The sequence below is a fragment of the Oncorhynchus kisutch genome, linkage group LG10 (assembly GCF_002021735.2).
Source record: "Oncorhynchus kisutch isolate 150728-3 linkage group LG10, Okis_V2, whole genome shotgun sequence".
NCBI classification, from domain to species: Eukaryota; Metazoa; Chordata; class Actinopteri; order Salmoniformes; family Salmonidae; genus Oncorhynchus; species Oncorhynchus kisutch.
This window is the reverse complement of record NC_034183.2, coordinates 22847333-22861382: the sequence shown is the minus strand read 5'-3', so window position 1 is coordinate 22861382 and position 14050 is coordinate 22847333. Positions and strand designations below refer to the sequence as shown.

Here is a 14050-nt window from a genome sequence, read left to right as displayed (position 1 = left end):
TTATTTTATTATTTTTCATGTGTGGTCGCAACAGTACACGTTTTAGAAACGAAAAAATACATTTTGACCAATATATGAATAATATTTCCCAACAGTGAGTGTCAGCCCCAGCCAGAGCATTGTACCCCGTGCAGACAGATCCCTGTCGCATCTGAGTCATCAGTCACAGAAAAACGCATTGGATGGTCTCTAGAGACTTTTTTTTTAAGGACCCACTTTTCCATTCGAGAACTGTTTCTGTCAGAGCGACAGGAGAGGGACCATTCAAAAACTGTGAGCCACGGACCACTCTTGAGTATTAATTAGGGTGATGCAATCCATAGAAACGTATGGATTCAACATAATCGACTTTCCAGTTCTGGCGGGAGAGATAGAATAGACAAGTAGTTGGAGGATATAATTTACTGTTTGAGGGAAGTCATGCGTGTAATTGAGTATATTTAACACCACCATTTTTAATGATCAATGATTAAGGGTGAACTCATTACATGTTTCAGTCTCTGCTTTTATCATTATTAGACTTTGTAGAGGATGTTGGTTCGTTTGTGCCATACTCTCAGCATTTCACACATTTGGGAGAAACATTTGGGAGAAAGAATTCTGCGTGTTTATTATGAAGCCCAGCAATCTTTATGTTTTATGTCCGTGCAGACCTATTTGATTGATGTCTCTCGCATTCCTGAATAGGCATCTTATTCGGCTATTCCTATATTTTCTCATTTTGATTGTCCTACAGGCAAAATATGTGAGCTTTTTCATCTGTATTTTAGATATGTGATCATTTTACGTTCTTCTGTCAACAAACCCAGGCGCTCAAGCAGAGTAGTTCTCCCACTTCCATTCAAATGACTCGGGCATCATGTCGCATGTCTATAAAGGGCCTGTGTAGTGCCCTTTCAGTACTCAGACAAACTTTTGTAAACACTTTGCTCTAAAGCATACAGAAAGTCAGCCGCTTGCGAACGAGCTGCTGTCCTAGATTTATTTCCACTCACACTCTCGATCAGCCACAGGGATAAACATATTGATAAAGTTGTATACGGTTAAACTTTTCATTGGGCCTACCGTTTCAAAGTTCAAACTGGTATTCCCTATAGATACAGGTCTATATGCTCACATTGAATGACTGAACTATCTAAAGATAATACATATTTTATATTTAAATTCTAATGTGTTTATTTTTCTTAAATCTCGAAATGTGTTACCCAGATGCTTATAATGTGGTCCTTGATCAATATGGGATACATGAAGATGTAAGAAATTGTGAAGGAATGAAGTGAACAATGAGTTCTGCTGTTGGGGAAGTCAGTGCATTGCTGTCAACAGAGGGTTGGATAGTGACAGTCATCGTGGCCATTGCCACTACTGGGAAGTGACAGAAGCTCCCGTTTCGTCTGCTGATGATTTACGCAAAAACAACGTCGAACGTCAAATATATAGTCCTACAATGTCACATGTATGATTTTAGAACGAATTGGAATAAAAATCACACTTTAACGAAACAAACCAATCTAAAACGTACATGTTTTAATTGGATGATTTTGTAAGACATGTAGTTATTTATATTCATATTGCATTAGTTGGTAGGCCCATGATATTACGTTTTTAGCCTAGAAAGCCTAGTGAACGTCTCTGACTTTCCATGGTGCCAAGATGTAGGCATATAGACGTTAACAGGTTACATATATTTGTCACCAACTGATGCTTGCTATAGGCTAAATCTGTGCTAAAATGGGCTAAATGGAAGAGTGATACTTTTAAATGAGTATGTTTATAATGAAACTATGCTATTATTAAACCTTTATTTAACTAGGCAAGTCAGTTAAGAACAAATTCTTATTTACAATAACGTCCTACCTGGGAACAATGGGTTAACTGCCTTGTTCAGCACAACAGTTGTTTACCTTGTCAGCTCGGGGATTCGATCCAGCTACCACAACACTACAACCAACTTTTTTTTAAAGCATCTAGTATATAATGAAACATTAACAAAACGTTTTACAACTTGTTCTAGGCCTACGTTTTAATCATGCATGGTATTTCGCAATGTTATTTATCAGGTTTGAAAAGCTTGTCACACTGGATGTGTTTTATGTTAGCATCGACACAGCAGCACAACTATTAAAAGCTGCCTGAAACAAGCACCCTGCTCCCCACCCCACGCTGAGCTTCTCGCCTCATTTGTTTCCCAGGCTATGCCAGTGTTCCATAAAGCTCGAGCTTGATCTGCATCGTACTGCACACCCCTGCTGGCTGCACCGCTGCATCAAAGCATATATTGTTCTAGGCATGGGTGGACTGACCAATAGAAGTGGAAAAGCAGAAACACTTGCCCCGCCACTATTGTTGCGCATGGGTAAACTTTGTTTCCGCACAATAGCAGCCTAACCAATAACGTGCGCCGTTTTCAGATTAGAACGTACTCAGCCTATCATGTAGCAGTCCGTTATCACCTGTTGCCTGACAGACTGCGGTAGGCCTACTATACATGTGGTAGTAAAGACCAGAAGCCTGACAGACAGAATGTCCCAGAAGTGAAACTAAAGTTTTCCAAGTCTGCTCAGCCTTATTTCCCATCACACAATGACAGTGTTGCCCATCAAGATTAAAACATATTTTACTTGACTAGTAAACGGTCAAAGTTTTTGTTTAGTCTCTTTGAAGGGGTAGGGGCAGAGGGCAGTAAAGCGCAAATAGTGTTCATGGTATATTTAATGGCATAAATAGTATTAATAGTGTATACATTCCCCTTATAATAGATGCATTTGAGTCACAAATGGTGTAGTCTATATGGACAGTGGTCGTGTCTTCTGCTCTAAATTATATCTTCGCTGTTCAATTGGAGTGGCCATGCACCTTCTGAAATGTCCACAATTAGATATGCATTGTTCCTAACCCAATCTAACGAAGCGTTTGACGTTATTAGCCTAAATAATAAAGAGATGGTGATTTATATTGTTTTTCGTGAAAAAAGGCATTATACGCTGTTATCCTGTCATTAAGAATGTATTAACTCGAATGAGTTATACAACAATATGTATATTTAAATTTGAGCTAGGCCTGCCACTTTCAGCAGTTTTGTTCCTTTCTAAAATAGGCCCAATCTGTGTTTGTATTAGCTATGATACATAGTGACATGCTTCATCACAAAAAGTATAATCTTCCAATATGATGCAGTTTCTGTTTAGCCTACTGTATCCCATCATTGGTAGAGTATGCACTATGCGGTGAATAACCTGATATATGCAGAGCTATGTTAAATTCAACCAGCAACAAATACTCTCAATGTCTACCTCAAGTGTTAGTTTGATTTAAAAATAAATAAAACACAACACAACTTGAGTCACTGAAATCATGAAACGTGAGAGACCAACTGTTGTATTTTATCAGAGCTAAATCCCGCGGTTTGATTAGAATTATAGTCAAGTGCCAATAGGCCTCCATAGCAACTACAGTACAGTGGTCTTCCACTGGGCAAACAGATGTCAATTCAACCTCTATTCCATGGTGGTTCAATTTCATTGAAATCACGTGGAAACAACGTTGATTCAACCAGTGTGTGATCAACCAGTGTGTGGCCAGTGGGCATATTGTATTTACTAGGACATTGTTAGTGCCTACTTATCCATTGAACAGTGGTTACCGTCCTAATCCCCTAGACGCCAGAATATGCAATGAGTTTAGGGTCGCCGTTTTAGAATTTAAAACCCACCATCCATTAAATTAGGGTGTGTCCACAACCTAAAACAACTAAGTGGCCATGGTGCTGGTTGAGAAAAGGGTTAAACATTTGATTGTTATTAATTACAGACTGTGGGACGGCAGGCAGCCTGGTGGTTAGAGCGTTGGACTAGTAACCGAAAGGTGGCAAAATCGAATCCCCAAGCTGACAGGGTAAAAATCTGTGGTTCTGCCCCTGAACACGGCAGTTAACCCACTGTTCCTAGGTCGTCATTGTAAATAATAATTTGTTCTTAACTGACTTGCCTAGTTAAATAACAAATAAATAAAATCACAGTATATCAAAATGTCCACAGAAAAGAACTTGAAGAATGTTTTAAATAATGTAGGATATGATCTGTTCTCAAAGCATACATTTTGATATTGCTATAAACCTTTCATTATCAATTATAAGTGATATAAACACAGGAAAACACAATAACAATCCTGAGTCATTCAGCCCATGCTTGTGTATATTTTCTGGCGAGCTGTAAAGTGTGTGAGCTCCGCTCTGTAAGGACTGCACTGCACTGAGAATGTGTGAGAGGCGCAGAGATGATGGCATGCTGGCGGACAGTGTGTGGTCTATTGAAATGAATGCGCATTTTGGCTGCGCAGGGACCCCCATCCCCCTGCTTCCCTGCACCTGCACTGGATCAGGGAGCGACTGCCATTCACCCCTGAAACCACTGTTAAAATAGACGATATCTCTGACAGTTTTCAATTCAACGAATCTCACAATGCTACACCCCCTACAGATACCCGTCCACTACAACCCCCAACTCCTCAAAAACTACAGCAGATAAAGCGACAAAAATCGTTACTTTAGGGAAAGTCGTTTTCTTTACACTGTTGAGTATACTATCACTGACTAGTGGCCCAATAACGAGACATAGCCCTAGGCCTAATATTTTCCAGACGAAATAATAAGTGCATAAAAACATCAACAACAATAAAACAACATCAACAATAATAATAATGAATTAAATATAATCTCCTCAAATTCCATTATGCCACCAAAGGAAATAAGAGTAGGCTAATAGTGCATATGTGTATAGGCCTATGCCTATTGTGTAGCCTACCATGACTTTCATCCAGATTTCCTTATGTTTTAGTTTCTGAAGAATACGTTATAGGAAGATATAGGCTACTCTCTCACATGGTGTGTTCAACAAAATATTAGACAATGAGGAACATGGAGCATAGGAAATGCTCTATTTATCAATATAGTACATGTGACGTCATTGCTCCATACGATCAGTAAATCTGGTAACTGATTAGGGGTTTGATTAGAAGCCTATTGGGGACTAATATGTGTGCGCATATTCCACTACCTCAGAGAACACTTAGTTAGTGCTATCGGGGATCCATACACTAAACCCTAAGACTAACCCCTACCTTAACCCTAACCTTAACCCTTACCTTACCCGATCGACGTTAAAATGGTTAAGGTCAGAGTTGGGACGTCCCAAGGATCCCGATTTAGCAAACACCGTTAACACTATGGGACACATCTCTGACGTTTGTATATAATTTATTAAACGATACACATTTTAACTACAAAAACTAATATAGAAATAAAAGATAGGCATATAGGTTATCTGATTAAATATTGAGGTCTCTTGACGCATATCTTACTTTGAATGAGATCTGGACACTAGATATGAAGATGTGTTTATACACGTTGGGCCCTCATATGTTGTGATTATTACGTTCCAGGAAGAGCGTGTCATTTCACAAAGATATCAAAATATATTATCTGAGGGGTTTTACTATGAGCAAAACATAGAGTGCTTACCACCTGTTGCTGTCCACAGCTGCGGCAGCCTCCGCGCGGACCGCGGCGGAGCAAAATCAGGGCCTTTTGGAACAATTGGGTCCTCTTCTTATACGGCGCTGTTATCCTAAATCACACAAAACGACACATTTAGTTGTCAATGTTTTACGTGTGTACTCGGTAGTTCCATTTATAACAAAAGGGACAATATCCAAGCATTCAAAACATTAGAGGGTTGAACACAACCCAACGGCGTTTGAATCTGGCGCTCCATTGAGCGCTTTGAGATTAAATCACGCAATTGAAAATACATTTAAACACTCATCTTTTATCCTTCTCTCCTATGTGGTGGCCCAACAAGGGGATTCCTTGACTGATCACTGCTCCTCCAGGGAATAGTCCAAGCCTGATATCCCTTATTCAATGTGTAGAAAACGGGAGTCTCTCAATGAAAGTCCAACACAAAAGTCTTAAATTCAAGAGGTTCAGGAGCCTAATATTAGGTTAATAGTACATTCCCTTTACCTTATCACAACTATTGCGAATATAGCCTAGTCGTCCGCTCCATTTATATTTTCATGAATGTTTTCCACTTACGTATTTGCAATATACGTTAAAGGTAAAATGAATATCTGTCGTTTCTCCTAATCTCCAAAAACATGAATGTAACTAAAGCTAAATGCTCATCCTCAATATATATATAGGCTAGCATATGATCACATAGGCCTTTCGTGTTGCCATTACATTTAAATTAAAAGCCTAACACTCTCGACCTTTAAACATCCTAGTTTATCAAACATGTTCAGCTATTACAACCAATTATAGGTACTGCTTGTATAAATAATTAATTTAACCACTGCTGCCTGACCCCTTGAAAGTCCGGTATAGGGACACGATTTTCGGAATAATACTTTGGAAAGAGCCCTCGTCAAATATTAATTTAGCGGTTAATGTGAGCTCCTCTCCCCCGGGACCTAGTCTCATAGAGGCTTCCCAGCCTTGGCAAGCAACAGTTCTAATCTACCTCTGTAGTTTAAAAAAAACACAGATTTAAAACGTTATATTCAATGGATAGATCATAATCTCATCCAGGTTTAATTTGGAGAAATGACAGACGACAGTTTGAACACTTCAGGCAAGATGTTTTAAAGTTATGCCCATCGACATGAACTGTGTGAACCATGGTTAAGAGAAATCATAATTTGAATAAACAGTGAATTCAATGCCCATTCGAATATGGAGATATTTAGGCTATAGGCCTCTGAGTGAAAATTATTTGCGCTGTTTGGGTCTCTTGATTCTTTGCAGAAATACTTTCCATTTGATTTAATCATTAAACAGGCTACATTAAGTGTTAGCCAGTAGAACAATTTATATTAAAGAAATAATACAATTAGGCCTAATATGGAGCGACATTAAACAGAACAATGAAAAATGATGTGGTGCATGCATGCTTTCAAGACAAGTAGGCTTATAACAGGCATATTTATTAAATCTATTTTTTTCGTTGTTGCTCAGTAGGGTCTATCTTTATTCATATATCAAGAGCCTCAATGTTATTAATGTTTATTATCCATACCACAAACATGCCTACATATTATCCAAACTAGAAACATGCCTTCATAAGCCAGCTCACATGGACTGTCTCTGCGTCTATGTTGTCACACTTGTTTTCTGATACATGAGAGCTAAACTTAATTCATTCAAATCAGTAGTCATATGAAATGATATGCACCAAACCGGTTCTCAATTAGAATGATAAAATAAATCAAATGATGTGTGTATTGATTAAAGAAAAATATAAAATGAACGACTACCTGGAGAGAATCTTCAACATTTTGAGCGAATAATCTTACACGCAAAGCATAGGGTTTGAGGCAACATACTTTCGCACGCGGTTGTCCTTCTTAATCCTTAGGGGCATAGCTCATTTCACAAAAAAATGAAAAACATCGTTAAACTGAGTCTAAATCATCTGAAGACTTAACATGACAAAGAAACAGGCATGCACGCGTGTTCTTAGACACAGATGCATACACACATGTACGCACAAAATGATGTGGTTTGATTTAGTTTTTGTTGATATTTCTGATGAGATGTGATTTAAGACTTAGCATGTTATAATAACTTAATTAGGCTATATTCCTGTGTGTCCTTGGATTGTAAAAATTAAAATATGACAGAATATTAAGGTCTGTCAAGTTCTGACATATGATGTGATGAATAAATACTGATGCAACATGAATAACATACATGCAATACAAAACATGGACAATCCACAACAAATTGAGCGAGGATGACAATCTTATCTAATTAATCAAATGATAAATAAAATCAAAACTCATACAATTTCAAGTATCCAAATTTCAAAAATTTATTCATTTCAAACTGCATATTGAAAAAACGTCGCTGAAATTGTAACTATTATAATGATGAAATTAGTTCGAATATATATACATGGAGTGTTGGCTGCTGCGTACAGACCACATTTTAAAATACAACTACGGGAATGAAATGTGAAATAAAAACTTAAAATATCACAGTAAATATACATCAATTGTACAAATCATTAGAAAATAAGGAACACAAACTTCATACCTCTAACAGATGAAAAGTGGGAGACAAAATATAAATTAACAATTATGCTTAACCTGTAAGAAAAGGTTTCTGCTTATTCTTATTTTTTTTTAAGAAATTAAAATGGTTTAGTACTAATTAACCTTGAGGAGAAACATTTACCTGCTTTGCTTATAGGCCTACTTCCGCTATTCCAATGTTTGCAGTTTTAGGAGTATCTTGAACTCAATTTCAATTCTACCATTTTCTTTTCGGCAGAATATCAGTTTATAAAAATGTAACCTCTTGTAGTTTACAAAAATTACATCTGATTGTTATGTTTTTTATATATAAATACTGTACAAAAGGTGATTGCAATAATAAAACATCTGATTGAGACTCTCCCACTTTCTACTTTCCAAACTCATACACCATTGAAAAACTTTCTAGAAAAAGTTGTTCTTTCCTTGAGTTCTGTACAACTTTTACCACCCAAAAATGTCTGTACAAAAATAGTCCATAGTAGTCCAGTTTCTCTTATTAAAGTTTATTTACATATGTGATAATGGGAGTGTGCCATTAATCGTCGTGCCTGGTACAGGTGCGCTCTGGTAATGTTGGGACATATGGAGTCTGCTTTGGGCAGTTTGCTCCGGCACCTCAGCACCCGGTAAGTACATACTGATCATGTCCCGTAGGTCTCCAGTCTGACACGGAGCACCCCTTGAGTGAGACGAAGACGTGACTATGGGGGGACTACAACTGGACTCTGACTTGATCACCGAACCCATGGAGCCCAGAGTCATTCCAGGAGTGCTCTGCTGTGAGTATGACATGCTATACGTGGGTGATCCGTTCATGTAGGTCTGGGAGTTTGTCATGGAGTTGTACTGAAGTGCGCTCATGTCATAGCGGTGCATTTGCTGCATCTGCGCGGTGTTGTGAGCGTTTAAACCAGGGTGCTGCCCATAACCAAGCTGCTCCTGCATCATGCCATAACCTCCATTGGTCCAGCCGTTCATATGTGCGTAACTGTCCATCCTTTGATTAACCCCACCACCCAAGCCTCCCCCTACACCCACTCCAGCGCCCATGGCATTGCCGCCTGGCGCAAGAAGTCCACCTGGCAGTGTATACTTGTCCTTCTTCATCAGGGTCTTGGTTTTCCTCCGGGGTCTGTATTTGTAATCCGGATGTTCCTTCATGTGGAGAGCCCGGAGACGCTTCGCTTCGTCAATGAAAGGTCGCTTTTCGCTCTCGGATAGAAGCTTCCACTCGGCCCCAAGTCTTTTGCTTATTTCCGAATTGTGCATTTTGGGGTTTTCCTGTGCCATCTTTCTTCGTTGTCCCCTCGACCAAACCATGAAGGCATTCATGGGTCTCTTGACTCGGTCCGGACTGTTTTTCTGGTTGTTTCCAGATGCATTTGAATTCCCCGTAACCCCAGAATTTGTCTGAGGTGCGGTTGGTTTCAGTTCAGTTTCCATCATGTTATACATTATAAACAGATTTTTATTAAACTTGCCCGACCAATGAAAAAAGTCCAACACAAAGGTAGCTGGAGTTACCTTGTCGTTTTCAGTAACTTTGCAGAAATAGTAAACGTCTTTTTGCCTTCAGCCAGTAGGTCCTGTTGTGTCCAAAAACTTCTCTCTTGGTCTCAAAGAAACAACAAACTACTTTTCCCTCTTCGCCAGAGCCTTGACAACTCCGGATACTTTTTGAACAAGTTAATAGACAACCATTCATGGGATGAGTGCTGTCAGGGAATAAATGCCTTTTTACCTGACCAATCACAGAGCGACTGTTCCCTCGGCCAGGATTGTGTCTTTTATTTATCATAAAGGGGCGGGGTTACTCGCGGTCAGTGGTGGAGCACTGAGGCAGAAGCTGCGGTTATCAACCAATAGAAGCTATATATGTATTATTCCAAGTGCTTAAAGTGGGAACATTACACTAGGATGGCAAACTTTAAGTGCTTTCTACTGAAATTCGAAGGAACACAAGCTCCAGAACGTATACAGTAGGATACATTTATGCTGTTAAGTAAACAGCCTATCGGACCAATTCAGCTTTTTAAACTTTTATATAGGCTACCATTTTTAAACGGGTTCAAACGTTATTTGGAAGCATAATACATAACATTTCAAACTTCATTCGATATTTCATCTTCACTGAATCAAATGTTCAATGTGTCTTTAGATCAAGATAGCTATTTCGGCTATATAGTGATTTTTTTTAATGTTCAACGACAAACAGGGGCAAAAGCAAATGGAGCATAAATCAAAACGTACACATACAAATATCCTAGCCTACTTAACCTTTGCTTATAATAATCACTTCTTTATCAGTAGGCCTATAGTGACAGTTGAAGAAATAGTTGTGAAAGTAGTAGTCTAGTTGTAGTAAGCTATTAGCAATACGGGTGACGTTATTCGTTATAAGTAATTAGGCGATGTGTAGCAATCCATTACATTAATATAAGTGTTTTGAGTTAAGGAATCGATCAGCAAGTTCAGCTCGGTTTTTGCACTGAAAAGCGGATAGCTAATCTTAGCTGTTTCCCCATTGTTTAAATGGATGAGCTTCAATTCAACTGAAGTTGAATGCCAACAGAAAACAGAGACATGCCCATCACAAATAATTAGTTTTGTTTCGGGTGTTGTCAGTACATCAGCCCGAACAAAAGCATGACTACATTCCGTTAAGATCTTTTTTGTTGAAATTCACTTCGTCACAAGACAAAAAATTATATAATAAAAAAAGTTTTCACAAACAATTATGACCAAGAGGGGTCACCACTTCAACGATAGGCCAATATAACAGACACTTTTGTCCATAGATTTTCAATTTATAACATCAACAATTGGCATTGGAAAATAGGCTTGGACAATGTTTTATAGGCATATCTGATGGATAATTTACATTACTGTGAGCTACAAAAGCTGATGGAGCATGAACAGCGAAAATACACTAACACGTCTAATATGTGTTCAGTAAAAGCACGTGTTTATGCATATGAATTCACATATAGGATAATTCCAACTGACTTGCCTAGTTAAATAAAGGTAAAACAAATAATAATAATAATTGTTCCAAAAGGTTGTATCAGCCACACGAAGCCCGTTGTAACATGCCATTAGCGCCGTCTGCTGGCGAAAGGGACAATTGGCAAATAATCTTTATGAACGTATAAACCTAAAAGGTGTCATGGAACACTATTATAGTTTATGTTAGTTTGTTCTGATGTGCGCTGTAGCCTAATAATATAACTTGTATACCAACTACAGGTTTAGAAGGCAAATTTATTTTCAAAACATTCACGCTTATGGTAAAACAGTTGGCAATGATGCTGGAAATGTTGGAAAAGCATCAAATAGGCCTATAGCCTACATACATCTATTGAGAAACTTGACACTGAATATATTGTATTTTTTTTGGACACAGTTTTGAGCGAGATAAAGTTTTAAATCTACAACGTCTAGCCTATACTATTAATATAATAATTATAGCCTATGCCTATTTTGTACATGTTATTAAACAAAACATCAATACCTATTTGAATGATATACAAACTGGTAAAGAGTTTATTACCACCATATTCAAAAGGTTTCACTTTTGAGTAATTGGGTGAGATGTGGAGATACAACAGTCAGCCGCTTCTCTTTCCGCGTTTGAGTGTTTTCCCCGCTATTTGTAATCTGTTTACGATCATGGGAAAAGCAACAGCGGGGAGTCTGCAACATCTTTAAGAATCCTTAACAGGAATTTCCCTGCATTTGCAATTAGCAAACTATTTGACAACTAACTGATTTGCGGGAAACACCGTTTGACCACTCGATAGACCAAACCAACTAGTACTATTTGCACAATAAAACAAACATATTTTTAAAGAAGGCTCGACTGAGCAAAATCAATAATAACATATTTATAGGCTATTTAATTCATGTACAAACTAGAAAGAAAAACACTGTAATTCATAGCAAATTAACGTTTTAATAAAAACACATGGTTTCTCATTAAATGCAGGCCCATTCCTATCAACTCTTGAACATAATGAGTGTGAAAATATCTTAGAGGGAATCTGTTAAATATTGTTTTTTAAAAGCCTATAACCCACCCTTCTGGAAAATGTAATCATTTTTTTCTCCCTTTCAAAATGTACATCTGACCCGATATAAAACCATGTCTGCCATAATAACCCTTAGGCCTATAGCCTAACTCAATATACCTCCCATAATAACCCTTAGGCCTATAGCCTAACTCAATATACCTCCCATAATAACCCTTAGGCCTATAGCCTAACTCAATATACCTCCCATAATAACCCTTAGGCCTGCCTCAATATATATCCCATAATAACCCTATTGCCTATAGCCTAACTCATTATATCTTTAATCACACTAAAGTCCTAAAATATCCATATTTACTGAATATAATCCAACATAACCAGCACTGATATTACTAATTGGATGTAATATGTTTATTTCATTAATGGATTTACTTTTTAAACAGATCCTCCCTTTTCTCAGAGAGATAGAGAGAGACTTCATGGTAAGAAAAATGACAGAAAATAACCATGATGAATCTCTACATTTTATATTATTGTCCACTAGGTGTCGTGCTAGTGATTGGAGAGCAGTAGGCCTGCACCAAAGAAAATATTAATTTATAAGCACTCAATACATGTAGCCTCTGAAATACCCAAGGAAAAGGGAGAGTGGATGGTTAAAGAGTGCAATTTTAAACCTAATATAGTTATACTAACTTAACTCTACCCATAAACATTTCTGTTCTCTAATTTGCTATATTGATTGCTCTTTAACGTCAAACTATAAATCAGTATAAACTCAGAAATTGATTAATACATATTAATCATTTACTTTGGAACAATCATTTGACAAGTGTGATGTTTCAATATTTATGGTTGACAGCCTACTCTCAAGTAGCCTAGATCAAGGCCAAATCAATACATCTTGAAAAAATATTAAGAACAGTTTTTAAAGGTCAAACATTAGGCTACTTCTGCTGAAGAATGAGGAGAATTGTGTAACAAAATGTTTTTAAAAAACAAAACATAATGGGACAAATCTCAAACAGTAGTCAACAAAACAAACAAAGCCATTACAAAAACAAAACAAACCACTAAACACGTACATGATGGATATTTATAATAGAAATCTACTTGAAATCTAATGTTTGCGAGTGTTGAGCAAGTTTTAAATGATGTCCGAGTACCCAATGGGAAAATAACCTACGGACCACTGAAGCTCATAACGCGATACTCTATCACACTGCAGTGCACTGCATATAGGCGCAGCCTGCTTTTCACTGTTCCCGGACCACTCTCGACTGTAATGCTACTTACGTGCCAGTTTGGGTGTTGTCCTCATCTTTGCTTGATTGGCAGAAAAGAGGATGGAACAGTATCTGGCCGATTCAAGAACCACTCTTCAGCCGCCGGAGATCGTGCTCTCTGCTCGACCGAACCAGCGGTAGGCTGTCTCTCTCTCTTTGCTCGCCCGGTAGTCCGCAGGTTTTTCCAAAAGCCAGTGCTCTTACTTCAGCGTACCACCGCTCAAGCTGGTCGCTGAACGCTGGTGTTTTGCTCGCTACCCCTGTAACAAGAAAAGCCGTTTATGGCTACACACAATCTGAAAAGGGGCCGATTTAAAAAGAGAAGAATGCATCAAGAACAACAAAAGTCAGTTATACCAAGTCTGCTTACCCCCCCCCCCCCCCCCCCCACCCCCACCACCACTACAACCACCCCACATAATGAGAAGGGAAAGCTTTATATTTTTTTCAGTGGGTATTCAGAGATAATTTGAAGCCATTGTTTCTGATACAGATGGTTCTTTTTAATACAATAACTCTGCTCTTTGTGAATTCTACCCACAATACCAATCTAAAGCGTTCTCCTGAATAACAATTTTGTTCTCTCTTGTATAGGGCAAACAAAAGCTGCCGTGAGGTAATGGGCTTGGTTTATTATTG

The 14050-nt window shown here is 38.1% G+C and overlaps 1 protein-coding gene and 1 long non-coding RNA gene across 4 annotated transcripts in view; both read right to left on the bottom strand.

The window, feature by feature from the left end:
- Positions 1 to 14050, bottom strand: part of LOC109897936 (uncharacterized) — an 85136-nt gene that overhangs the window by 20067 nt on the left and 51019 nt on the right. For all 3 annotated transcript variants that reach the window (XR_004211178.1, XR_002256291.2, XR_002256292.2), the window contains exons 2-3: positions 13422 to 13671; positions 5519 to 5624 (exon numbers count right to left, since the gene is read on the bottom strand). This is a non-coding gene — a long non-coding RNA (uncharacterized LOC109897936). The remainder of the gene's footprint in view (positions 1 to 5518; positions 5625 to 13421; positions 13672 to 14050) is intronic.
- On the bottom strand, positions 7856 to 9869 carry LOC109897935 (transcription factor Sox-2-like). The gene has a single exon (XM_020492618.2). It carries the CDS (start codon positions 9550 to 9552, stop codon positions 8605 to 8607), a length of 948 nt encoding a protein of 315 aa, XP_020348207.1. The 5' UTR covers positions 9553 to 9869; the 3' UTR covers positions 7856 to 8604.